The sequence below is a fragment of the Podarcis tiliguerta genome, assembly GCF_965153285.1.
Source record: "Podarcis tiliguerta genome assembly, chromosome: 13".
Classification (NCBI taxonomy): Eukaryota; Metazoa; Chordata; class Lepidosauria; order Squamata; family Lacertidae; genus Podarcis; species Podarcis tiliguerta.
In genome coordinates this window covers 39,104,872-39,131,270 of record NC_139546.1, presented here as the reverse complement: position 1 = coordinate 39,131,270, position 26,399 = coordinate 39,104,872, and the positions used below count along the sequence as shown (strand labels likewise).

The following is a 26,399-nucleotide window of genomic DNA, read 5'->3' as shown; positions in this document are numbered from 1 at the left end:
ATGCAGGTTCCTATATTCCCTAGTATGTATGACAGCAAGAGACGGTTTTAAACAATTAAAAGGGGCTTGGCATGCAGACCAAAGGCCTTTGTCCCAGTGCTTAAAAAAGGAGAGTGACTCTTTGACTTGTCTGGCGGTGTTTCTATATAAAGTCTGAGTGCATAAAAGGCAGCAAATTGAAACGCTTTTAAAATATGCTGCTTTTAAAGGCAGTGCCAAGCGCAGGCCTCTAAACCTTGTGATTCTCCTTCCATTCTGCACACCCCTTTCCTCTCTCTGCCCCTCCACCCCATGCACACACTAAAATCTGGAATAATTTGCAAATGGGGAATTGCTACATTTTCCATTGGGGGGTGGGGGGGTAAGGTAATGGCTTTTGTTTAGACCCCTGTTTCACTTGACGGGCAGTATCACAGTTGCAGCATCCCGCGCATGAAACAGACTTTTGATTGTGCAGATGGGATTTCTTCCCCCTGTGCGCCCCCAAAATCTCCTCTGGAAGGTTGAGGGGCCCTCTGGAGCAGATTGTGGGGAGGTGTGGGGTGGCGGGCAGGGTGTTATGTCCGCGGGGGCAGTGGTGTAGCGTGGGGGGTGCAGGGGGGGCCGGCCGCACCGGCCACAACATCGGGGGGGGGGGGCGCGCTCGCACTCGCAGCTCTCTGCCCCTACCTGGTTAGGGGGCGCAAATTACTTGCCTTGCCCCGGGTGCTGACAACCGACGCTACGCCACTGCGCGGGGGGGATGGGACTCTGAACCTAGCCCATTATAAATCCAACTGATCTTTCTCTTTGAGAGAGTGGTTAGAAATGACAAGCAGGTTTTATTCTAAAGCATTTACTTATCTGCTGGAAGCAGACTTGGAAAGGAGACTAATGCAGCAATGTCATCTTATCACAGATTTCCTAGTAATTTGCTGTTTGGGGTTGTGAGAAGCTTAATCTGGCTACGCAAGTGTGGCGGCTTTGAGCTGATCTCTCTCTATCTTGCACCTCCCACAGCCAAAGCAAGTTCTGTCTCACTCCACGACATTGTCTGCTCTTATCACCACTCATTAGGAACGTGACTAGGACCCCGGAATGCTGAATGCCAGGTTCTGTCCACCCCACCCACAAAAAATCATGATTGCATTTTTTTTTTTTATTTGGTTTGGTTTTGGTTTTTTTTGGCCTTTATGCAGCTATTAACTGAGACCCCATCCACACAGTACTTAAAGCACCCGTTGCTTGGTCCCTGCTCCTGCCAACCTAGCAGTTCGAAAGCACGTCAAAGAGCAAGTAGATAAATAGGTACCACTCCGGTGGGAAGGTAAACAGTGTTTCCGTGCGCTGCTCTGGTTCGCCAGAAGTGGCTTAGTCATGCTGGCCACATGACCCAGAAGCTGTACGCCGGCTCCCTCGGCCAGTAAAGCGAGATGAGCGCCGCAACCCCAGAGTCAGTCATGACTGGACCTAATGGTCAGGGGTCCCTTTACTTATAGCAGCCATGGCTCCCTCCTCCCCAAGAATCCTGGGAACTTAATCCCCCCCCCCGAGCTACAATTCCCAGCACCCTTAAAAGCTTCAGTTCCCAAGATTCTTTCAGGGGGAAGCCGTGGCTGTTAAAGCGTTATAAGAAGGAATTTAAAATGTACTGTGCTGGTTGTGGCCTCGTGCTGGGAATTTAATATTGGAATATTAGATCGCACATGCGCTATACATTTAAAACCGTATCATGCTACTTTAAACAGCTGTGGCTTCCCCCAAAGAGTTATGGAAGCTGGAGTTTGCTAAGGGAGCTGAGACTGGCTAGTTAGCCGATCCCTATTCCCCTCACACAGCTAAATTCCAGAGTTCCCCGGGGGAAGGGGGAAGCACTCTGAGAAACTCCATTTAGAAGGCATCAAACCAGGTGTGACTGGCTGCTTCAGGGGTGTCTCTCAGGCATGTTGAAACAGAAACAGGACACCTTTCCAAATGGTCCATTTGACAGGTGCTGAGATTAATAGGGGGACATCTGTACGAAACTCCAGAAGCCCTGCAGCTGATCACTGTCCTACGGAGGAGGGGGAGGAAGACCCCCTCTCAAAATGGAGAGAGCTTGTGCTTATTTCTTCCCTTCCCCTCCAGCATTCTTCCTGCGAGAGTTTCCTTAAACCGCTTCCCTTTGGCATTTTGCAGAACCCTCCTCTTGCTTACCTGTGATAGATCACCGGGGCAACCGTTTTCCAGACCGATAATTGTGCATCTTGCGGTATAGGGGAAACAACTGGCCTGCTGAAGTCGAGACGTGCTAAAGCAGAACTGTAAAGGTGATGGCAAGAAGTGGGGATGCAGCTGTAAACACCCTGGATTAGGGACTGGGAACCTTTTTTTCCGACCGAGGGCTGCATTCTCCCTTCTAGACAGCCTTCCAAGGGCCACATCTGGTGGCCGGCAGGGCCAGAGGAAAGGAAACTGTACCCTTTTACCTAATTTCTGCACTCACTCCCCCCGCCCCCCCTTCATCCTCCATCAAGAGTCATTGTCAGAGTTCAGGGATGCAGGCCAGCCAGGTGAAAACCCTCAAGGATATTGCAGAGCAGGCCAGGGAGGGGGTGTGGCCTCTGGAGAGTCCTGAGGGCCAGAAAGTGAGGTGCTGAGGGCCGCATTGAGGTTCTCCACCCTGTCTTGGGGCCAGCGCTGTCTTGAGCATATCCAGCGCCGTGGTTCAAAGATTCCTCCGACGCCTTGCCCCCTTTCCCAGAGTTATCAACCTTTCCCCAAGCCTCTGTGGGGATCGCTCTCCTGCGGAGGCTTGGGAGGCAAGCTGCACGCCCGCAAGCCATATGGTTGGCGGGGCGCAGCTGGCGGGCGTGCAGGGAAAGGGGGGGCCGCCGGCAAAGCTGCGCAGCTCCCCTACTCGCTGGGGCGCCCCTGAGAGGCCAGCGCCCTGGCACAACGCACCAGTATGCCCAATAGGAAAGACTGTTCTGCTTGGGGCCTCTGAACAGTTTTTTTTGTGTGCCACTGTGGCCGATGGTCTCGTGCCCCTCTGTTCTTCAGTCTCCTGCAGGTGCCTCAGTGCATTTGGAAAGGTGCTTCTATTCTGTTTAGCCACATGGAGGCAGCTCCTAAAAACTGCTCTGCTAATGCCTGCCTTCCTTCTAAGGACCCTGTGCCTTCCAATTTCTCCTCTGTCGCTTTTATTCTTGTGTGCTGTCTCTTCTTTCCTTCTCTCCTGCATGTAAGCCTCACTCGACCGACCGTAAGCCTGAGGGCAGTGGGGCCTGTTTCTTTCTTTTTGCTTCCTGTGTGAAGCCTGGGATGTCAGAAGGCAACAGCTTCCATCCCAACCTGTCTTTGTCACAACCTCACTTTTTCCATCCTGCCAAAGTTTGGTTTCTGGCAAATCCCTTCATCTCGCTGCCTCTCTGTTTAATGTAACTTAGGTAATTACACGAGTTACGAATCTGAAGCAATTAATGGTGCAGTTATTTCCACGCCACTCATTTCAGTGTAAACGAAATGTCAAAACAATAATTGTTTATCCCCCCAAGAGGATTTAATTGCATATTGACTGCGGACTTTAAAAAAACAATGTGAGCAAATACTGATTGTGTCAGTCGGATTGATTTCTGCTCCAGACCTGGGACGAAAACGTGGGCAGCAGCTATTTCTTCTTCCCTTTCCATTTGCGATGAAATTCTTTGACGTCCCTATATGAAGCACCTAGTCCTATTAAGCATTTTAGAAATAGTAGTATCTGAACCACTGCTGGGGAATCTTAGCTTGCAGCTTCTGTTCGCTCGCCCCTTCCAGAACTCTACAGTTCTTTTGTTCCTCCAGACTGAAAGCACACTTTATCCTTTTCTCCCCACTCACAGGGCAAATGGAGTCATCAAGCAAAAACCAGATCTACCTTGTGACAGGCGGCTGCGGTTTTCTGGGGAAAAACCTGGTCCAGATGCTTCTGAAGGAGGAGCCTGGCCTTGCAGAAGTGCGCGTCTTTGACTTGCACCTCGATGAAAGCATGCGACACCTGGATAGAGGTAAGGTGCCCATTCCCCTGGGTCACTCTTTCCTGTTCCTATAGAGGTGTGGGTGTGGATTCCACTTCCCTGAAGGTCTTGCACAGAATGGGCAAATACATTTTGAGAGAGTCTCCAAAAATCTCTCCAGAGACATGCCCAACTTGCCACGTTACAGGCTGTAGGGGAGGATGTCGGCGCGTACCACCCAACATTTCTTGAATGAAATTAGGGGCGTCCTATTCCATAACAGAAAGGGATGCGGGTGGTGCTGTGATCTAAACCCCTGAGCCTCTTGGGCTTGCCGATCAGAAGGCCGGCGGTTCAAATCCCCACGACGGGGTGAGCTTCCATTGCTCGGTACCAGCTCCTGCCAACCTAGCAGTTCAAAAGCACGTCAAAATGCAAGTAGATAAATAGGTACCACTCCGGCGGGAAGGTAAACTGGGTTTCCATGTGCTGCTCTGGCTTTGCCAGAAGTGGCTTCGTCATGCTGGCCACTTGATCCGGAAAACTGTCTGCGGAAGCGGACAAATGCCGGCTCTCTTGGCCTGTAAAGCGAGATGAGCTCTGCAACCCCAGAGTTTTTCACGACTGGACTTAAATGTCAGGGTTCCCTTTACCTATTACATAACAACAACAACGTTATTTATACCATGCCCATCTGATTGGGTTGCCCCAGTCACTCTGGGTAGCTTCCAAATTATATAAAAACACTAAAAAAACTTCTCTATGCAGGGCTGCCTTCAGATGTCTTCTGAAGGTTGTATAGTTACTTATCTCCTTGGCTTGGGGGGGGGTGGTCGCCTAATGCCACACCTTCCAACATTTCTCCAATGAAAATAGGGACGTCCTAAGGAAAAACGGGATCAAATCAGAAACCGGGATGGGTTCTGTAAATCCCAGACTGTCCCTGGAAAATAGGGACGCTTGGAGGTTCTGCCAGTGAGGTCATCCATATCTTGGCGCCCCTAAATGCTCACTGCTCCCAAATGTTGGAGAAACCCCAGGTTCCACTGCCCCTGGTTTGGCCACCAATATCATTATGATATCAGCATAGCTGCCTCTTGTGTTTTGTTTGCTTACCCCACTTGCATTACTGCTGGTGGGAGGTAATACGTTCACTACCACTGCCAGTATTTCTAGGAAATTTACATTCGCAGAATTAAAGTGGCTTAAAGAGCCCTGGTGCAACAAGTCCACTTTTTTACAATTAAAAACATTTACCTTCTCGTGATTAAGAAAGCGATGGGGAAAGTCGCTCTAAGAAGCGTGGGATAAATGATTGATTAGTGGGAAGGCTTGTAACCACCACACAAAGAAATTAGGATAAAATCTCACTGTCCTATAACCTCCCCACAAACAAATCAGAACGAATGCTCAGTAAAGACCGGACTTGGATACTTGAGATACATATGGTCCCGCCGTATACCTGTGGCTGCAACTTGTTTTGAACTGTTTTCAATGTTGAATTTTAAAATTGCTGTAACTTGCCCTGGTACATTATGGTGAAGGTGGGTCAACAACAATGACAGCACCTGCTGTATCAGCTCTGTGCAATTAAATATAGATGAATGCTGGAATAAAGTCCTCTGAGGGTGCCCTAAAGGTGAGGTATGAAAGGGACCCATGATGTGTTAGAGCTGCTGTGAACTGAAACTGGCACCATCCCATGCCCCTGCTGTGCTTGCTGGGGCTGATGGGATTTGTAGTTCATCAACATCTGGAGCACCAAAGGTTCTCCACATCTGCTAGCATGTGGCGGGGACTAAAAAGCTAACTTTCTAAAAAGCCCAACTGTGTTTCTGAAAATCGGTGGAGTTTCACAACTGGCCACAGTTATCTTCTTTAGAAGTCCTTGGCTTCTAAGGCAGGTTTCCCAGTTGAGCCCCAGCTTAACATTTATTTCCCTGGTTATATAAACAGGAGGCTGAAATATTTTCCATCTTGGCAACCTTTGTCCACCTGAGAGAGTTTCACAGAAATCAGCCCATGTAGCGCTAAGTTTTATTCATTTTTCTTGGGTGGCAACCCCCCCCCCCGCCCCGCCCCGGTGTCTAAAAGGACTCATATGTTTCAAGGTCTGAAGGTGTGTGACCTTTAAAAACACATTTTCCCTTCCAAGTAAAAAATGAGTAGTCTCCACAAGAATGTTGGAACTTAGCAGCTAGAAACCCTAGGAATGTGGATGGCAGCCAATAGCACAATAAGTCTCTCTCTCTTTTTTTTCCAGTCCTTGGCATCTAATGTTGCAGAGCAGTGTTATGTTTGCTTGCTTGGCAGTCAAATCCTAGTGTTCAATGAGGCTTACTCATGAGTAAGGATGGCTGGTGAAACATGGGACTAATGCACCTTTAATTGTTGTTGTTGCTTTACACAGCTGTTAAAGGTCTGCTTTTGTATCTCTCTACCCAAGCAAGTGTGTTTTTAAAGGTTGCAGCTCCATCTGTGAATGTTTTTACACCTTGGTGTTACTGGGTTAACTGCAGCTGAGTTTGGGAGGGTGCAGAACACAAACATAGATGGCCAGAGGGGGGCGGGGGAGAAGAAGAATTGCTCATCTTTACTTGATTTTTAAAAATTATGTCCCGCCTTTCAAATTTACTGTAAAAGTTTAAAAGTTAGCTAGAAAAGAAAAGAAAAGAAAAAGCTTTGGTTTAAAACAAATAGCCTTTGTAAGATAGAGCTAAACATAAAGCAGCCTTAATTTAAACTATCCTGGGAATCTGAATGAAGGTATTGATTGATTGATGACAATTTGTATACATTGTTTAAATTCAAAAGAAAAACTCTTTACAACTTTAAAACAAAGTCTTTTACAACTTAGGCTAAATGCAACTAGATAAAATGCCAGAAATTTATACATTCCATAAAACACAATCAACAACTAAACAGAGCATCTTTCTTTTTAGTATCAAACATTACATGCGAAAACACAAGGAAAATTCATTGAAAACATAGCAGGACTAAATAAAATATCCTCTAAGCATCAGGAAAGTAAAATATTATGCAAGAAAGCCAGCTAAAATGTATAAATTCCACCCTTTTAAAGGGTTGGTGTAATGCTTTCTATAATAGGGGCCCTTGACTCTCCTCATGGTGCTGGACTGCAGCTCCCATCTTCCCCGACCATTGGGCATGCTGGCTCAGCCTGCTGGGAGTTGGGAGTCCCCAACGACACGAAGAGGGGGTAACTTTTTTCTGCTATAATAAATTAAAGCAACCAGTTTGGAAGCAAAGAAAGGTCCTGAGACTGGAACCTGCATCTTTTGTACCCCTCTGGAAATCCTTTTGTGGGTGCGAGCAATGGTCACATAAGGAAGGGAAAGTTCCTGAGAGCAAAATGGAGGCGATGCTCTGAGATGCTACAACTTGCGGGCAGCAGCAACCAGCCCGTGAGTAGTTCTCTCCCTGGAACAACCAGCCAGGAATCCAGCCAACATGCGGCGAGAAAATGTGCCTGTGCGGTTCTTGGGGAGGAAGCTTTGGAGGGCAGGATAGGGACAACATAACACTCTGTTCCCTCGCGTTGATTCAACTGGTATAGGCCCATTTCCCCCATGTGTGGTGCGCAGCTCGCTGTTGACCTTCAAAGCTGTTCCCTGCAAGATGCAGAGGGTGTGGTGGCGATGGTTTATTCCCAGGAAAGCCACCCTCCCAACCCCCCCAAAAATGAGGGGTTTTGTTGGCAGGGTTCAAGAAGACCACACCCACACATGGAAGTGTTTTTTCCGAGCATGGACCTCCGTGCGAGAGCGTGCTCCCAGTCCCGTTGTTGGGCTGTGCAGCGAATGGTACAGAGCCAGCCTTGGCTGTGGAGGGGCAGATGATCGAAACGCCGTCCACTCCAGCTGGTTGCAATTCGCTCTCTTTGCCTCGTGCCTGGCCCGTGTCCTTTGGCGGAGCTCGCGTGCGCTGCCAAAATCTCTTTGCAAACAGCACTCAGTAGCAAGCAGCAGGGCAAAAACAGGAATCTGAGAAACAGGAATTGAGAAGCGGGAGAGGGGGTGGGGTGGGGTGGAGGGAACGAAGGGCCTGCCTGGGGATTTCTCCCCGAGAGAAGCCCAGTAGCAACCTCAGCCTCATATCCTTTTGGGTCCAAGGTCTCTTCTGTGTTGGTTTCAGTCCAGGGTAAACAAGGCCTGACCTTGAAAGCACATCTGATTTGATTTGAGGAAGCAACGGGACAATGGAGTTTCACCGGTTTCTAGCGGCAAGGATGCAGTTTGACCAAGGGAAGGAGGTGTTCTGGGGAGAAGAAAAGAGGCTAGATGCAGAGCCCAGGGCATGTTTTGCCAATAGTTAATATAAGCAATATTAGTTAATATTAGGGATGTGGGTGGCGCTGTGGGTAAAACCTCAGCGCCTAGGACTTGCCGATCGCATGGTCGGCGGTTCGAATCCCCGGGGCGGGGTGCGCTCCCGTCCTTCAGTCCCAGCGCCTGCCAACCTAGCAGCTCGAAAGCACCCCTGGGTGCAAGTAGATAAATAGGGACCGCTTACCAGCGGGAAGGTAAACGGCGTTCCGTGTGCTGCGCTGGCTCACCAGATGCAGCTTGTCATGCTGGCCACGTGACCCGGAAGTGCCTGCGGACAGCGCTGGCTCCCGGCCTATAGAGTGAGATGAGCGCACAACCCTAGAGTCTGTCAAGACTGGCCCGTACGGGCAGGGGTACCTTTACCTTTACCTTTAATATAAGCAAAATGTCCCTCCTGATGAGGTGTGGGCAGTGGGAGTCAATACCAAAAGTTGGTGAAGTTGCATGGTCTTGCTTCTCTGCTTTGGCAGGCTCATTGTGGCAGGGAGTCCCAACACCTCCCTGGTGGTGAGCCCCATCTGCCTTCTTCCAAGCAGATTGCTGCTTATTATACCTGTAAAAAGTGGTCTTGCTAATGTGAAGGGGATGGGGGGGGGGGTGGAATCGTCTAAGGCCATTCGCAAGGCCTCTGCAGGGAGAAAATGTGAGTTTCCGTGGATGTCAACAAAGCTAGGGGTCGTTTATGGTACGTGAAAGTGATGGGAATAAAGAGGAGACTTCTGTGAACATGTGCAAGTGTTTATTTCCCTTTCCCGCTAAGGCCCCATCTGCACTAGTCATTTCAAAGCAGTGTCATCCCACTTTAAACAGTTGTGGCTTCCCCCAAACAATCTTGGGAACTGTAGTTTGTTAAGGGTGCTGATAGTTGTTTGGAGGCCCACAGAGTTACAGTTCTTTTGAATTCCTTGACGAAAGGGGTTAATTGTTAAGCCGCTCTGGGAATTGTCACTCTCTGAGGGGAACTCTTCGCAGTGGCGTAGCGTGGGGGGTGCAGGGGGGGCCGGCTGCACCGGGCGCAACATCTGGGGGTTAGGGTTAGGGGCCGCAAATCCACGGGTTAGGGGGCGCAAATCCACGGGTTAGGGGGCGCAAATTACTTGCCTTGCCCCGGGTGCTGACAACCCACGCTACGCCACTGACTCTTCGGCACCCTTAACAAACTACAACTCTCAGCACTACAGTTCCCAGGGTTCTTTGTTGGGAAGCCATGACTATTTACAGTGTCATGATGCTACCTTGAATGTGTAGTGCAGCTGGGGCCTAAGAGATGCTTCATGTGCCACATTTTTCTCTTTATCGGAAAGAAAAATCCTAGGGTGTATTTGATATATGCTGTGGATTAGCAACTGGGAATCCTTGGGCCAAATCTGGCCTTCTGCCAATTTAGAGGGGAAAGGGCTAGAAAGAAAGTGGTAACTTGCAAGAATATTAATTCGCAAGCAGCTAATTTAAGTACAGTGGTACCCCGCAAGACGAATGCCTCGCAAGACGGAAAACCCGCTAGACGAAAGGGTTTTCCGTTTTGGAGGTGCTTCGCAAAACGAATTTGCTATGGGCTTGCTTTGCAAGACGAAAATGTCTTGCGATTCCTGGTTTTTTTCCCCCCCTCCCCCCCTTTTTCCCAAGCCCCTAAGCCGCTTAACAGCTGATCGCTAAGCCGCTTAACAGCTGATCTAAGCCGCTTATCAGCTGATCTAAGCCGCTAATAGCCTTTTAGCAGCTAATCCGCTAATCCCTTAAGCCTTTAATAGCCGCTAATAGCCGCTAAACCGCTAATAGCGCTAATAGCGCTAATCCGCTAATGGGCTTGCTTCGCAAGACGAAAAAAACCGCAAGACGAAGAGACTCGCGGAACGGATTCTTTTCGTCTTGTGAGGCACCACTGTAATAGGGGCTGAGGCATTTCCCATTGCCAGGTACTACTCCTCGCTCCAGTCTTTGTGACCAGGACTGAGTGAGGAGGGAGTGAACCAGTGCCACAACATTTGCTTTGCTCAAGAAGCCAGTGCGGAACATGGATATTTGTTCCTGCAATGAAACAAACGCTTCACCGTGTGTGGAATTGTCTTGGTATATAGGAGACGTTTCGTCACATGAGGAGCCAATGCCCGCAATCCTGGGGGCCAGGAAATACCCTGAGAAGCGGCTTTGATGCTGCTAATGCAAAGCAGGCTTCGGCCTGGTGGTTGCCAGGATGGGCGACAGCTTAGGAGCTCAGCTAGAGCCACTCAGAGTGCTTTCTCCTCCTAAAAATAAAAATAAAATAAGAATAAAAAGAGTTGGGTATAAATAAATAACTGGGAAGGGTGAGAATATGACTCTGGTCCCTTCCCGGATGCCTCCTGGTGACCTCTCCTTGGTAATGGCTCTTTCAAGTTCCAGAGAATTGAGTTTCCAGCACCACATTTAGAAGGGAAAATGATTTTGACAGCCAGCTAAGTGACAGGCGGCCAGAAAGCATCTGGGCAGGAAGAAGCGGAGAAGCAGGAAACTGCCTCCTGTCAAGGCCTCACATGACGTAAAGGGAGGCAGACAGGAGTGAACTGCAAGGCCCCAAGGTCCCTGGGTGAGTGGGCAAGCAGGTTGATGGGGACAGGAAGGGCGACGGGTGCCCTGGCCATTCATTCCTGGCAGGTGTTTCGCAGCAGATGCCATCATGGCAGGATTTCCTGAGAGGGTTTCCTGCCTATGAAATGCAGGAGAGAAAGAGAGGGAGGCACTTGGTGAACTTGGTGTAACCCATTAGATCCCGTTCCTTCCTGTTCTCCCTGCCTGCCACGTCTCTCAGACCTGTTGTGAGGCTTCAAAAATTATCACGGATAAAACCAGCTGCCCAGGAAAGAACACCAAAGTTCGCTTTCCATCCCGTGGTGGTTAGCCTGAGAAACAAGTGGGTCTTGAAGCTGACAATAGCCATAATAGCTGTTGCATTTAAGATATAATGCCACCGCACATGGCATACACCGCAAGTGTCTTGGCAAAACCAGGACATCCCATTTTTTTCTTGCAAGAGAACGGTGGCTGCCCTCTAACTGGAAACAGCTTTTCCAGAAGGATGAGTTGGCTCATGTACAGCATCAGATTTCTTTGTGAAACTGTTCTCATCTGCCCCAAAATATTCATTTATTTTTTAAATTGTTCTACACCGCTAGGATATTTGCTAATGTTTGGTGGTCTGTCAATTTTCCAAATAGAATTCTTGTCTGGTATGTCCTCTAAGCTTTCTGTGACAAGCCCCGTCCACATGTCCCTTCAGTGTGACCAAAGCTGTCCTTGTGGCATTTTTAAAAACTGCTCCTAAAACTAGGCAAAACAAAAGTGGTTGTGAGAGGGGCCGATGGCTCAAACAACACTGTTTCTTGTTCCAAGGAAAACTTGACAAAACAACATTAAGCCCAGGATGTTTTTGTAATCTCTTGTCACGTTTGCTTATATGATGACCTTGCTGTGCTGAAACAAAGGGAGAGGCAGAAGTGCTTCAAACAATACCTTATTATCTTAGTGCTAATCCAATTGTGGGGCCGATTGGCTAACACCTGTGACATCAAGAACACCTCCCCCTCCCCCACCTCCCTTCTTTTTATTTTAAATGTATAAGGCCGCACGTATTATGCAATGCTTTTTGTGTGTGAAAGCAAAAGTAAAGAATGCCTGAGGTGTGCAAGGAAGGTAGTTTGGTGGCTAACTTAACTTTTGGATCCTTAAGAAGGCATAACTCTGATGCAAATTGTAAAGCCAGCAAGAAGTTGATCTTATGCCATGCTTGACTTTGACTTCCTGTTGAAATGTTGAATATGTTCTTCACTCAATAGGTGGGCACAGTAAAGTAAAGGAGTATGTCCCATATTATGGGGCAGCTAAATATGGGCCTTGTGGGGAGTGTTGTTTCTAGAAAGTTTACCCTTCTGGGTGTCCAAGTGAAGAGAAGACCTTTTCAGCTGAGAGTGGGTCTGCAATTTCTTGCATTTTCTCTTCTCCGTGTTATTCTCTCTAGGAAACGTGGGGCAGCAGAGAATGGTGCCAAGTGGTGACAGCGGGGACGGTGTGGTTTCTACCCCTCCCCAGCTTTGCCTGGACAAAAGACAGTGCTATTTTTAGGAAGGGGTGGGGAGAAATTAGATTCAGTTTGCATTTAAAGGCAAAACTGCTTAATTCACACTTTCTAAAACAATGTGCAAACCGAAGCACAGCCACCGCTTGAAATTCACACGTCTCCGAATTTTGCAGTGCAGTTTTCCAGCCAAGTAATGTGTACAAATATGTAGATGTTAAGGTACACATATATTAATCAGAATGACATGCAAAATGCATTATGTTAGGGGAAGTTGCTTTACAAAGATGTATATATTATTCCATACCAAAGGGGGGTATATTAGGAGACTTTAGTTGTCTGTCTCAGGAGACAACGGAGGAGTGCATCTTGGGAACTGAGAAGATAGCAATTAAAACACTGTTTAGTTTTCATGAGGACTTAAACAATAAATATGTCCACAAACCAATGTGGGAATGTGGAGAGCTAAGCACCAAGATGTGGAAAATGAGAAAGAGAAACAGAAATTAACTCATCCGCCCAACCCTCTTTCTGGGATGAGGCATTTAATTATATAACCAGGTATTTGGCTTTGTTCTTTCTCAACAGCCTGCCGTAGAAGTGTGTGGTGCTTATCACTCATAAGGAAGATTCTCCTAATTTGTTTCGACTCATTCAGTATTCAGGAATGCCTGGGTATTGCCACAGGGCGAAAGTGGGAAGATTTGCCTTCAGCACGCAACTGAATCCCCTCCTGAATTCAGTGATGCAAATCAAAATAGAAATTTGCCCAGAGGCAAATTGCTGAAACACATCGCTGTTTCCAAGCTCCGGTTTTGCATCCAACGATATGCTTTGTGTGTGTAGAAGATCCAGGTTCGGTCCCTGTAGCCTCCAGGCAGCCCCCGATGTTTCTATTTGGGGCGTGCATAAGGACAGCTGTGGCTCTCAATGATTTTCCAATCGTTCGTAGGGGCAGGGCTAGGAGCACAAAGTCCTGCAGGGTCCCTGATGCCACCTTGCTTCTCCTCCCTCTGTTGGGGGCAGGGAGGAAGATGAGAAGGGGAGAGACGTGGACCTGTTTGTGTTTAGTATGTTCTTTCCTAATTAAGAAACCAAGGTAGACTTGATTACATGGGTTTTTTGGGTTGATGGATTTGTCCCCGGTTCCCTGCTACCGCCTTTTCTCTCTGACCCAGGTAGCAACCGAAAGTCCCAACTCACCTCTCTCTCTCTCTCTCTCTCTCTCTCTCTGTCTGTCTGTCTGTCTTCTCGTTCTCAAAAACGAAGTGACTCTGATCCAGGGCGACATCAGCAACCTGGAGGATGTGAAGGCAGCCATGAAAGGAGTCCACCTGGTCATCCACACTGCCAGCCTGGTGGATGTTTGGGGCAGAGTCTCACCTGAAAAGATCACTGCGGTCAACGTTCAAGGTAGGAATTGAAAGACTACCCATTCAGCCTCTTTCCTCCATGGTCCAGAGGAAGTCACCCTGCCCATTGCAGGACCAAGGAGAGCACCACAACGGCCTGGTTCACACATAATGCTAAGCCATGGTTTGTTTCACAAATCATGAGTTAACCGTGAGTTTGTCAAACAAACCATGGCTTGTTTCTCCAACATTTGTTTTGTTCTTGTCTTGTGGAGTTTAGTGAGTGTCCAGGGTGACTTCAACAAATTATGGCTAAGGGAATGGTGCTGGGTTTCCATATAACGCCAGGCTGTAGTTATAGCAAAACAAGCCATGGTTTCAGATTGTGGTTTGTTGGCAGCAAGGAAACCATAGGTAAGCTTCTGGCAGGGTTTCCACATAATAATAAGCCATGCTGTAATAAACAGTCTCATAAACCAAGGCAAGCAAGATGGGTATTGTCATCCAGCCTTGACCTGACATGGCAGGGCTCTTCTTACCCTCTTACGTTACCAAGGAAAGGTCTGGATTTTTAAGAATTGCTTGATGGGAAGTGCTAATATTTCAGCCTGTCGTTCTAGAAGATAAAAGCCAAATATTTTGAAGGGAGCAACACCAGCTTTTGCCAAGTTAATAAATCTGTTTTTCAGGAGGCTGGCGGGGGTGGTTGAAGACTGTTCTGTGAAAAACGTAATAAGAATTGCTAAATAAAATTGCAATGGAAAGGAAAATATTACAACTGGGAAATTAGCCTTGCTGTATACAGAAGGAAAACAGAGAGATTTCTCTGAAACAGTGCTGTTAAGCCTTTCCAAGAACTAGCTGGCTAATTCCTCTAAAGTAGGCTTGGGAGACCCTGTGGCTCTCCAGCAGTTGCTGGACTCCAACTCCCATCAGCCTCAGCTAGCCTGGCCAGGGGACAGGGATGCTGGTAGTTGTAGTTCAGCAACACATGCCAGGCTTGCAGGTTCCCCAGCCTTGCCCTAAAGCAGGGTTCTCCAAATGTGTGTCTACAGTTGTTTTTGGACTACAACTCCCATCATCCCTAGCTAGCAGGACCAGTGGTCAAGGAAGAGTGTTTCCAGGTTCAGGAAGCCACTATCTTATGTGGGTCTCCTGCCCCACATCCTGGAGGCTGAAGAACAGACTCTGGTTACTTAAGGGGAGAGGCAGTTTCCCTCTGTGTATGCTCAGATACCCTCTTACCATTATTGCAGCTCAGTAGTGCAGACTACACAGGTGGCATGCGGGAGGTCTCAGTCTGATTCATAGCATCTCTGGGAGGTGCTGGGAGAGACTCTTACCTGAAACATTGGAGAGCCGCTGCCAGCCTGTGTAGGAGTGGGGAACCTCCAGCCCATTTCCCCCACTCAGGAGGTCATGGGGGGGGGAGGTTAAATCCTGTGTCGGCTATGCACACCCATTCCCAACAGAGAACATGGGCATGTAGCCAAGGCAGCAGGATTATACTCCCTGCTTGTCAGGGGGGTTAAATCCTTCTGGGAGCAAGATTTAATCCTCACCCATCAGCTCCTCAGCAGGCGTTAAATCCTGGATTGAGGAAGGGGTTCACATGGAAACCCCTGCTAAAACTGAGGTTCCCCTCCACCCCCAGCTTGGCCTGGCTTGATATAAGGCAGAATCCAATGTCCTTCCCTCATCTCTGCGGCAACTGGGTGGTTCATGAGCAAGTCAACCCCTGAGCTCCTTCCACCCCCCCCCCCCGGCTTTACATCAGATGCTCCTGGCTGAGGGCGTCTGGAGAGGAAACAACAGGAATGGATTGCCACGTTTTTAAAGCACCATCGCTCATCCTTTCCTTCTGGCAGCCTAAGAGGAAAAGCTGTGTCCTGTCCTGTCAGACCTTCCTATTCCACCAAACTTTAATAGCCGGTTCTGACTCCATGGCCCGAAAGTGGCTGCATTTGGGGTGGAGTGTTTGTTTGTTGGTTTCTTTGGGGAAAGGGCTTTGAGGTTTTTGGGGAAAACCCTCTGTCAGTTACTGATGTAAAACCGACCAAGGCAGAGATGAGTCAGGAACAAGAATAATAACGTCCATGTGTGGGCATTCCTTTTAATTTATGAACGTCCGCCGCATTTGCCAGGGAGTAAAGAGGCCGGCAGGGAGGGCCTGTGAAGTTTGGGATGAAATTCCTGCCACTACATGAGATGCAAAGGCCAAGTTTCTATATATTTCAACATTTTCTCTCACAGGCTAAAACAGGTGCTTGTTATTGCACAACAGAAAGTGGGTTGATCCGCTTACACAACTGTCAGGTATTCTGGAAGAGGATGGGCTGAGAACCAGAGCTGGGGCAGGGTTGGTCTTGGTTTCCAGATCATTTGTTGTATTTCTCTTCCCCGCCGCCTTCTTTTATCTGCACAACAACCCTCTGAGGTAGGTCGGACTGAGACAGGCTGGCTTCATTCCGCACATAAGGCCAAGCCAGACTGTGGCTTAGCGAGAATGAGCTAGTGTTAAGGTACAGTGCTACCTCGGTTTCCGCACAGTCCTGTTTACGAACTACAGTGCTACCTCGGGTTACATACGCTTCAGGTTACAGACTCCACTAACCCAGAAATAGTACCTCGGGTTAAGAACTTTGCTTCAGGATGAGAACAGAAATCGTGTGGCGGCGGCGTGGCAGCCACGGGAGGCCCCATTAGCTAAAGTGGTCTTCATGGGCCGGATTTAGAAGGTGATTGGGCCGGATCCAGCCCCCGGGCCTTAGGTTGCCTACCCATGTTCTAGTGGTCAGGGATGATGGGAACTGGAAGGGACCATGATCTCTGCCCCTCGGTTATGTGGGCACCATGGGGTTCTTGGGCTGGCCGAGAGGTGTGGCTTATGTGTCTACTCTCTCTCTCTCTCTCTCTCTCTCTCTCTCTCTCTCTCTCTCCTTTCTCCCCTTCTGTTTCCTATCATTTTGGCACAGGAACTCAGAACGTCATTGAAGCATGTGTGACACAAGGAACTCAGTACCTGATTTACACCAGCAGCATGGAAGTGGTGGGGCCCAACGCGAGGGGCGACCCCTTCTTCAGGTACGTGCCTCACCTGGGGCTTCCGGCATCTCTGCCCCGGCTGCCTGTGCTCCAGCATGTATTGCTGGGCTTCCTTCCCCTTCCACAGCACAGACCTGTCTCCTTCTCAGTCTGTGATTAAGGGCAGGCGAGTTCTTCCTCTAACTTCATTTTGCCTTTAGAAAGCCCACCCATCTTTCAGAACTATAGGTGGTTCTCTCCCCCTGCCCCTTTGTAACCTTGCAACACCCCTGTGAGGTAGGCTAGGCTGAGCCAGTGGGAACTGCAGCCATCCTATCACTGGGAGGCACTTTCGAAAAAGCGATGTGCCTAAAGCGCTTGTGTTCTCTCTCACACGCATACACACCCAGAGCCCTGATATCCACAGCAGGGAGTTCCCTCTGGCTTTGGTCCAGGCCAGCAGTGGTTCCCCCCCCTGTGCAAGGGCTTCCCCCGTGCCCTCCCTAGCAACATCACAACAACACATGTACACAGCAACGGTAACCCTGGAGATGGGCAATGGAGATATATATAACAGCGCTCCCTCCATGGCAATATTTTGTTCCTGTTTCTAACACTGTGCATGCACCATGCATTTAAAGAAACTTCCCCTGCCGAAGGATCCTGGGAACTGTAGTCTGTTAATGGTGCAGGGGATTGTAGCTCTGTGAAGGGAAAACCACAGTTCCCAGGATTCTTTGAAAGAAGCTTGGATGGCTTTAAGAGAGGATCAGACTCAGTGGCTCTCAATGGCTATGTCCTGCCTCCACAGCTGGAGGAAGTTCACCTCCGAATGCTAGTTTCTGGGAATGGCAAGAGGGGAGAGCGCGGTGTTGTGCTTGGGTGCTGCTTTCAGGCTTCCCATAGGCTGGACATGGTGGGAAGAGGATGCTGGAGTGACCCAGCAGGGCTGTCCTTCCATTCTTAAGCCTTGCGCAGTTCCTTGAATGTGCTTTAAATGTACGCTGTGTGGATGCAGCCTAAATTGCCACTTCCACTAAAGCAGGAGATTGGCAGTTTCTTGTCTGCAAACATTAAATCGCCTCCTTTGTCTGTAAACACAAAACGTCTCGGTGCTGAATATTTTGGCCCGGGGCAAGGAAAGAAAATGGAGAAACTCAGACAGCTGTCTGGTATGTGTATGTGCGTAAGGAATGGGACATTAAGCACCCATAATCCATCCTTCTCGAAGAGTGCTGAAAACATGCATGGATTCCAAGTTCCCAACCTTTAGAGGCCCATTTGCAAATCTTAAAATGTATCATAGGCACCCGAGAATGCTGGCTTTACAGAGGAAAAACTGGCAGTGCCTGGAACTGCCCCTGCCCCTACAAAACAAACAGATGAAACACACCCACCCACCAAAACAACACCACACACAGACAGAAAAGCAGGAAACGCCTGCAACTGAGCAATTCCTAAAAGCCAAACTCATTTTAAAAAACAACATTAACTAGGGAGGAATCATAGAATTGTAGAGTTGGGAGGGACCTAGAGGGTCATCTAGTCCAACCCCCTGCAGAGCAAAGGGCACCAATTTGGGGGACCCCCAGGTTACACAATAGCACCTCCCTTGGATTCTCCCACCCCTACCAGTCAAAAGGAAGCTTGTGATGTCCATGCGCTGCAATAAAAAGATGCCTCCCTGGAATGGTATGATGGAATTCTGGGGTGGGTGGTCTTTGTAGGGGGTGGGGTTTTGTTGTTGTTGTTGAGGAAGTGAGGGAATAATCAAGTAATAAGTTTCAGCTTGCAATAGGAACTGGGAAATGCTGCAGCTTTAATGCACATTTATTAAAAGGTATAAATAAATGCACATTAAAGTTGCAGCGTTTCCCACCGTGCTTTTGCAATGCTGGGAGAAACAATTCTCTTCCTTCTACCTGTCTCTTTTAAGATGCAGGCACCTTGCCCTGCACTTGACAGTGGCCTCTGTACCATCATAGCACAGTGCATTGGAGTTAATTGAACAAAACTGAAGTATATTGAGGTACATTATTTTGTAGCAGAGACGGAAAAGGATGGGTCTGGCAGGTGGTGCTTCTGGGCTCTCTTTTCTCTACGTTCTGGGTTCTGATTCTCTGTGGTGTGTTCCTCTTCTTTGCAGGGGAAACGAAGACACCAAATATGAGGTTATTCACACCGAGCCTTACCCGGTTAGCAAAGCCAAGGCTGAGCGGTTGGTCATTGAAGCCAATGGACGAGCGGTGAGTCAGGCTCCCCTTCATTCTTAAACCAAATCCATACTTAAACCGAGGTGTGCTTTCCCTAATGAGGCCTCCCGCCGGTGCCCTTCCACTGTTCGGCTTCCGTTCGTAGACCAAGGTAAAGTTCACAAACTGGAACACTACTTCCGGTTTTGTGGAGTTCATAAACAGGACTGTTCGTAAACCGAGGTACCACTGTAATGATGTAGGCTGCTGTCAATGGAAGTTTATGTGCCCCAATAACTCAATTACCGTATTTTTCGCTCCATAGGGCGCACCTGACCATAGGGCGCACCTAGTTTTTAGAGGAGGAAAATACGGAAAAAAATATTCTGAATCAAATGTTGCACTAAACTATTTAAAGCAGCAAAGCGGGCGGCTCCTGTCCACTTTGCTGCTTTAAATTGAGCCTCAGAGGAGGGTAGGAAGGGGAACCATGGCTTATCTAAGTCCAGTTAATAATGCTGAGCCTGACTTATGGCCATCGAGATTAGCCTCGCCATCTCAGTGGAAATCTGGGGAGGCTGGGGTGGACTTTCCAGTGGTCAAAGTGTGGTTGTGTCTTCCTGCCCGGCCTCTATTTCCTGCCCTCTTTCCCCCCTGCACCCCCGCACCCTGCTTTGAGGGAAGGAAGCTGAGCCATGGATCCTCTGCTAGCAACTGCAGTGGATTGCCTCCACTTTGAAGCAGGAAAGTGGGAGAGGAGCTGCTTACACAAGTGTAAGCTGCTCCCCTCCCACTTTTCTGCTTCAAAGGGAGCCCAGGAGAAGGGAATCTGCTGCAGCCGCAAGCCGTGGAGGATCCATGGTCCCTTTCCTTCCCTCCTCCGTGATTGCTTTGAAGCAGGAAAGCAGGAGAGGAGCTGCTTACACAAGTGTAAGCTGCTCCCCTCCCACTTTGCTGCTTCAAAGGGAGCCCGGGAGAAGGGAATCTGCTGCATTCGCCAGCAGAGGATGCATGATCCCCTTCCTTCCCTCCTCCGTAGTTGCTTTGAAGGAGGAAAGTGGGAGAGGAGTTGCTTACACGAGTGTAAGCTGCTCCCCTCCCACTTTCCTGCTTCAAAGCAATCACGGAGGAGGAATCCGCTGCAGCCGTGAGCAGCGGAGGATCCATGGTCCCCTTCCTTCTCTCCTCCGTAGTTGCTTTGAAGGAGGAAAGTGGGAGAGGAGCTGCTTACACGAGTGTAAGCTGCTCTCCTCCCACTTTCCTGCTTCAAAGCAATCACGGAGGAATCCCTGTGAGCAGCGGAGGATCCATGGTCCCCTTCCTTCCCTCCTCCTTAGTTGCTTTGAAGGAGGAAAGTGGGAGAGGAGCTGCTTACACGAGTGTAAGCTGCTCCCCTCCCACATTGCCGCTTCAAAGGGAGCCCGGGAGGAGGGAATCTGCTGCAGCTTCCCCCACCTCCCGCAGAAGCCGTGCGCTCTTTAAAGGGGCTGCGCGGCTTCTCCTGGCTTTTCTGGGAGGTGCGGGGATTCCACCACCTCGTAGAAAAGCCTGCAGGAGCCGCGCAGCCTTTAAAGAGGGCGCCGCTCTTTGGGGCTTTTCCCCGAAGAGGGAGAACGGACCGATGCGGCCAGTCAGTCCCTTCTCCCTCCTGGAGAAAAGCCCGCAAGAGCGCACGAAGCTTGTGTGCGGCTCTTGGGGGCTTTTCCCGCCTGCCTCCCCCTTGCATTCGCTCCATAGGACGCACACACATTTTCCCTTGCTTTTTAGGAGGGAAAAAGTGCGTCCAATGGTGCGAAAAATACGGTAGTCTCTTACAAGAGGTTTGTGGCCTCTTAAAAGTGCAGCAAGATGTCCCCTCTGCAGTGTATTTACGACACTCTTAAAACCCACCCTTTCTCTCTACCCTCTAATGAGCTTGAGTGCACATAGCATTTCCTTATCTTTCTGATAATCCTGTGTGCTAGCGTTATTTAGTCATTCTTGTTTTGATTTGTATACGACAGTGACCATTCCTGCTGCATTCACCCTGGTTCACTTGCAGGGTGTTTACTTCTTGTTAGTCATTCGCTTGGGACGTGGGTGGCGCTGTGGGTTAAACCACTGAGCCTAGGGCTTGCCGATCAGAAGGTCAGCGGTTCGAATCCCCACGACGGGGTGAGCTCCTGTTGCTTGGTCCCTGCTCCTGCCAACCTAGCAGTTCGAAAGCATGTCAAAGTGCAAGTAGATAAATAGGCACCACTCCGCCAGGAAGGTAAACGCCGTTTCCGTGCCCTGCTCTGGTTCGCCAGAAGTGGCTTAGTCATGCTGGCCACATGACCCGGAAGCTGTACGCCGGCTACCTCGGCCAATAAAGCGGAATGAGCGCCGCAACCCCAGAGTCGGTCACGACTGGACCTAACGGTCAGGGGTCCCTTTACCTTTTACCTAGTCATTCGCTCACTCTGCACCTTCCAAACTGCTTAAAAAGTCAAGTTTCTTTTTTCCAGAGTGGGTGTTTGTTGCAGCTAGGGGAGACAGAGCCCTTTGGTCCCCATACCTTAGCATGACAAATGCTTGACCACCTGGAGGCTCCTCTACCCCACATGCATCACAGTGGGGGGTGGGGGGGTGGGAAGGGAGCCAGGTCCTTGGTGGCAGGGAAAGCTAACGGGTTTTCTCCACCTCCTCTTCTGTGCCACCAGGTGGAAGGAGGGAAGCAGCTGGTCACTTGCGCTCTCCGGCCGACTGGCATCTATGGGGAGCACCACCCACTGATGAAACAGCTTTACAAGAAAGGGCTGAGCACCAAAAAGTGTCTTATCCGAGCCGTCCCAGCCACCACTGAGCACGGCAGGGTCTATGTTGGTAAGTCTCGCATGCATGCTGTGTGCCATTCTTGAACTCCGATGTCACCACGAACTTTAGATGCCTTTGCACGCGCTCCCTCTGGTCCTTTATAACCAAAGCCCCAGAGAAGCAAGATGGTGTTGCTGCTTTTTATCAAAACAAATAATCTTTCCCTCCTGGAATGCTTTGCTTCTTTACCCATGACTAAAGCAAAGCAAGAACACCAGAGCCTGTGTATTAACGTTTAGCAGTCGGACCTCTTGAATTCTTTTTCCAAGAGCAACAGATAAACTACAGTGGGGATTTGTAAATTAATTTGTGTAAGCATTTGGAGGGCAACGTGGCCATTCCTGGGCCTGCTTTTTATTAGTTTGCTAACCTCTGCTAGAGGGCGATTGGCTCACAAGGAGAAAATGTGTTTAAAAAAGCGGTTTTCTTGAAAGAAGATCCTTTTGATCTCCTGTAACTTAAATTACGAATTTATTTTTATTTCCTCCTTACAAGGAAGGCTGAGCTAATTCCTTGGCAAATGCACAAGCAAAGACTTGCGTGCTTACGGACTGGATGCTCAGTCAGACCAAAGCACTCTGAGTCAGGGACCTGATGACATTCACCTCTCTTATTGCTTATATTCCTATCTGTACGATTTCTCTCTCTCGCCCATTGCATAGGCTGCTTTAGCGATCCTGTTTCTCGTTCCCAAGTTTTTCTCCTCTCTTCCTCCCCCCGCCAACCCTTTTGCAGGCAACGTGTCTTGGATGCATCTGCTGGTGGCCCAGAAGATCCAGGAGTCTCCCTCGACCGTTTCAGGCCAGGTTTATTTCTGCTACGACGACTCGCCTTACAAGAGCTACGAGGACTTCAACATGGAGTTTCTGGGCTCCTGCGGTTTCCGCCTGCTGGGCTCCCGGCCGCTGCTGCCTTCCTTCCTCCTGCGGTTCATGGCGCTGTTCAACGCCTTCCTGCAGTGGCTGCTGAAGCCCCTGTGCAACTATGCGCCCATCCTCAACCCCTACACTCTGGCTGTCGTAAGCACCACCTTCACAGTGCAGACCAACAAGGCCCAGGAGCACTTTGGCTACCGGCCCCTCTACAGCTGGGAGGAGAGCCGGGCCCGCACTGTGAAATGGCTCCAGGAGATAGATGCCCAGAGGGATGCTGGGAAATGAGACACGGGCCGTGTGTGCGGGGGAGGGGGACAGGGGAGCCAGGATAGAGAGGGACTCCCCCCTCGCTCCCCAAAAGCAGCCTAGCCCTGGGTTTTGCTTCCACTGGAGCACCCGAGTACATTTTCCCACACTCTTGCCGAAGCTGTGTTTATGATACCCAGTGCCGTCAAGAGTAATTTCATCTCGGTAGACTCTGGATTACACTATTGGTTTAATCCTTGTAATTACTATTATTTATTTGTCACTCGCAAAGCACTTAAAGGGATGATCAGTAGAGGGTGGAAAGAGGAACTGATCTGCGGGGAACCTACTCCAGGACTTGGCAGCAACCGCTTTCAGCGAGAGTGTGCCAGTTCTACCGAAATCTGTTATGAATGTTGGTTAAGCATATAGTTTTACTTCAGGGTCTCCAGTGAGAGCTATGTGCTCCACTAGTGGCTGTCATCCGTCAAGGCCGGTAGGTGGTTAAGCAGGAGGCTAACATTAGAGGGCGCCAGAGGCAATGGCAGGCAGAGCTAAGGAATGCTAGATTGGTCCTTATCTTCCTACCTGGTGAATTTTACAAGGGCAGCCCTGAGACTAAGGAGAAAGAGAACGCTGCCAACTCACTGCCACCTTCTGGGCTGGTTAAAAGAAGCAGGTTGGTGGGGCAGGGCTTCCCTTTTGCCCCAATGAACCTGCCTCCCCTGGTGTGCTCTTGCAGCAGAGCCTCCAATCTCAGTCTTAGAATGACTTCTGCGCTCCAGATCTTGCTTGGGCTGTGTTGCACATTCCAGACTCCCTCTCTGATGGGAGTTCTCCTCTTCCAGAACCGCTTTCCTTCGTTCTTATTCCATTCCCTTGGCCGTCTTTATTTTCAGTGGGCTACAAATGAATGGCACAGTGGGTCGGGGAGGGCTGTGTGCAATTTCATGCTGCGTCATTCCTTTTCTGTAGCAATGTGAATCCCTCTGAAGGATCCTCGATCCATTCCGCATCGCCGTGATCCCATTCCAGTTTTTTCTTCCTACCTCAATTGCCACTACACCGCCGGTTCCAGTGCAGTCGGGATCCCGATCCATGTTTTGATTTTCATCCAGCCTGTCCTCTCAGTGTAGGACTTCACTTAGCATGACATATGATGCCATGATTTATTTTCCCTGCCACTTTTTGCGGGGCTTGTGCACTATGAATATGACTGGAGAATCATGGCGGATTTTTCTTTTAAAAAAACAGCACACTACTACAGTGGGTGGGTAGAGCCCAGATACCCCTGTCTACAGTCTGATTAATAAGGGACAGAGCTAACAGCCTCCCTGATTCTGACTCTTTGCCATGTGGTTTTACTCCTCCCCCCCTTTGAGATTTGACCCAGTGAAAGAGGCTCATTTTCCTGAAACGTCCTGTCAAATGCAGGAACTTGGCAACCTCGCAGGATCTAAGGATTGACAGCATTGAATAAAAGTGACAAAGGCACACCACACACTGTTGCTGGGCTGGACAAGGTGCAGGAAAGCCCGCTGGTAAAATCCTTAACAGGGGAGGCGGAAGTGTTTTGGACATGTTTAAGTTTAGATGATTTGAAGGTTGGGGGTGAATAGGAATTGGTGAGAGGGAGAGGTGAGTCTGTTCAGTTTGCATTTTCACGCAGAGCTTAATTCCTAGTTTCTGAACCACGATGCAAACGGAAACACTGCTTTCCTTTAAAATTTGCACGTTTCTGAATTTTGTGATGCAGTTCTCATAGTGTGCACAAAAAAGAATATTTAGTGTAGACGAGGCACAAAACTATGTTGCGCTGATGGAAATTGCTTGCAGAAAGGCATGTATTAGTAGGGGAGGACCCCCACAAATTGATTTAGAAATGGGGCATCCTGAAGGTTTTAAAAAAGAGAAACTGAGATTGGTGGAGCCAGCCATCCCTAGGGCAGATAGAGGCAGATATAATGATTTGCGACATGGAGGAAGCCGATCGAAATAGGTGTTTCTCCCTCTTTCGCAGTACAAAAATTGTCTGGAGACTGAAGAGGAAGCTGTTTACCACACAGTGACTTAATTAATTGATGGAGTTCACTGCTCTGTCAGTAAATGTGACGCCTACTCAGTTCATATCCCGCCCTTCCTCCCGAGGGAGCTCAGGCCGCCAAATGCACCAATGAAAATATAATTGAAAACTTTCTAAAACCAGCTAAAAACAAGCACATTCTCTCAGCCAGTTATCTCAGGGGTTATCGTTCAGCCATCAAATGCCCGGGTAAACAAGGAAGGCTTTTAAAATCACTGGCTTAAGCTGGCTTTTTAGAAGGGACAAGGCAAATAGATGGCAGATAGGGCTGCTGGTCACAGAGGTTGGAAGTGGGATGTCCCTGGCTGGCAGAGATTGCTCCTACCTTGACGCCCTCCTCATGGGCTCCTCAGAGGAATCATTTCTGGGCTAGACGGACCTATCCATTAGCACGACCAGCTGCCTTTCCCCTGTAAGAGCATAGCTGGTGCTTAACTTGGGCACGGTGAGGATGCCAGCCTGCTGCTCCCACTGGTGAAACCAAATAATAATGTAGAATGTATTCCTTCATTGAAGCCTTAATTATTATAAATAAATACGTTGAATTCTGACAATGAGTTTGGCTCCTGTTTTCCCTCCTGTCGTGTCGGTGGGGAGCCTTGGCAGGGCCATGCAGAGATTGGTCATAGAAATGGTAGAATGAGAATTCTGAAGTCCGTAGGAGCGCTCCCTCCCTAAAAATCTCTTCCTCTAACTAACAGTGCTATAAATGGCATGTTTATGAACAAGGTAGGAATTGTAGGCATGTGGAAGTTTTCAGATCGCCTAGCAGATAAGACTCACGGCTTGTGAGCAGAGGTGAATAATATTAAGGTTAGAAAATCCACTGGACACGGCTTATACGCCTTTAAAAACAAACAAGCCATGTGTGCAGAGCCTGAACTCCAACTCCCAGCAGCCCCAGACACCATGGCCAGTGACCAGGCATGATGGGAATTGAGGTTCATGTTGGCCACCCCTGGTATAAATGGATTGCACCAATACCTGCGTTTGTGAATACCTTGGGTGTACGCAAGAAGCTTCTTGGTGCGCTTTGATCCCTCCCAAGTTCTGCGAAGAGAGAGGTGTCAAGGGAAAACACAAGTGTGCATCAAAAGCTGGTACTTTTCCAAACGAGGCTTACATGTGAATGCCTTTTGCGTTTAACCCAGGTCTCCCAGGGGATAAAGTTAGCTAAGTGAGCCTGACAGGAATGTAGATAGTGCTGGTGAAAATGATGCCGTCAGAGACGGGATCTGCCTAGCTTCTGCAGCTCCTTTTGGAGGGGTTAATGTTTGATGAATAGCCAACCATCAGTATGTCTCTTACCACAGACATTTCCACAGCATGTGATTTATATCATTAAGCAAGTTACATTGTCTTTAGCGGTATTCCGCCCTGTTCATTTCAATCGGAAGGAAAAACACTGCAAACGGGTGTAGAAGGAATCAGCTGCA

General features: G+C 49.0%; 2 protein-coding genes across 9 annotated transcripts in view; one reads left to right on the top strand and one right to left on the bottom strand.

The window, feature by feature from the left end:
* Nucleotides 1-25,517, top strand: part of HSD3B7 (hydroxy-delta-5-steroid dehydrogenase, 3 beta- and steroid delta-isomerase 7) — a 72,622-nt gene extending 47,105 nt beyond the window's left edge. For 5 of the 7 annotated variants that reach the window (XM_083409915.1, XM_083409914.1, XM_083409916.1 and 2 more), the window contains 6 exons: nucleotides 3,843-4,007; nucleotides 13,626-13,769; nucleotides 16,684-16,792; nucleotides 18,879-18,978; nucleotides 21,606-21,768; nucleotides 22,495-25,517. In XM_083409915.1, the coding sequence (XP_083266041.1) occupies nucleotides 3,848-4,007; nucleotides 13,626-13,769; nucleotides 16,684-16,792; nucleotides 18,879-18,978; nucleotides 21,606-21,768; nucleotides 22,495-22,919 (1,101 nt within the window). In that variant the 5' untranslated portion in view covers nucleotides 3,843-3,847 and the 3' untranslated portion in view covers nucleotides 22,920-25,517. Of the gene's footprint in view, nucleotides 1-3,842; nucleotides 4,008-13,625; nucleotides 14,987-15,061; nucleotides 16,332-16,414; nucleotides 16,793-18,878; nucleotides 18,979-21,605; nucleotides 21,769-22,494 lie in introns of those variants that run through there. The other 2 variants (XM_083409919.1, XM_083409920.1) reach the window with 2 other exon arrangements.
* The window catches only part of LOC310662829 (pyrin domain-containing protein 1-like), a 742,864-nt gene that overhangs the window by 458,115 nt on the left and 258,350 nt on the right, over nucleotides 1-26,399 (bottom strand). The gene's annotated exons all lie outside the window — the stretch shown is intronic.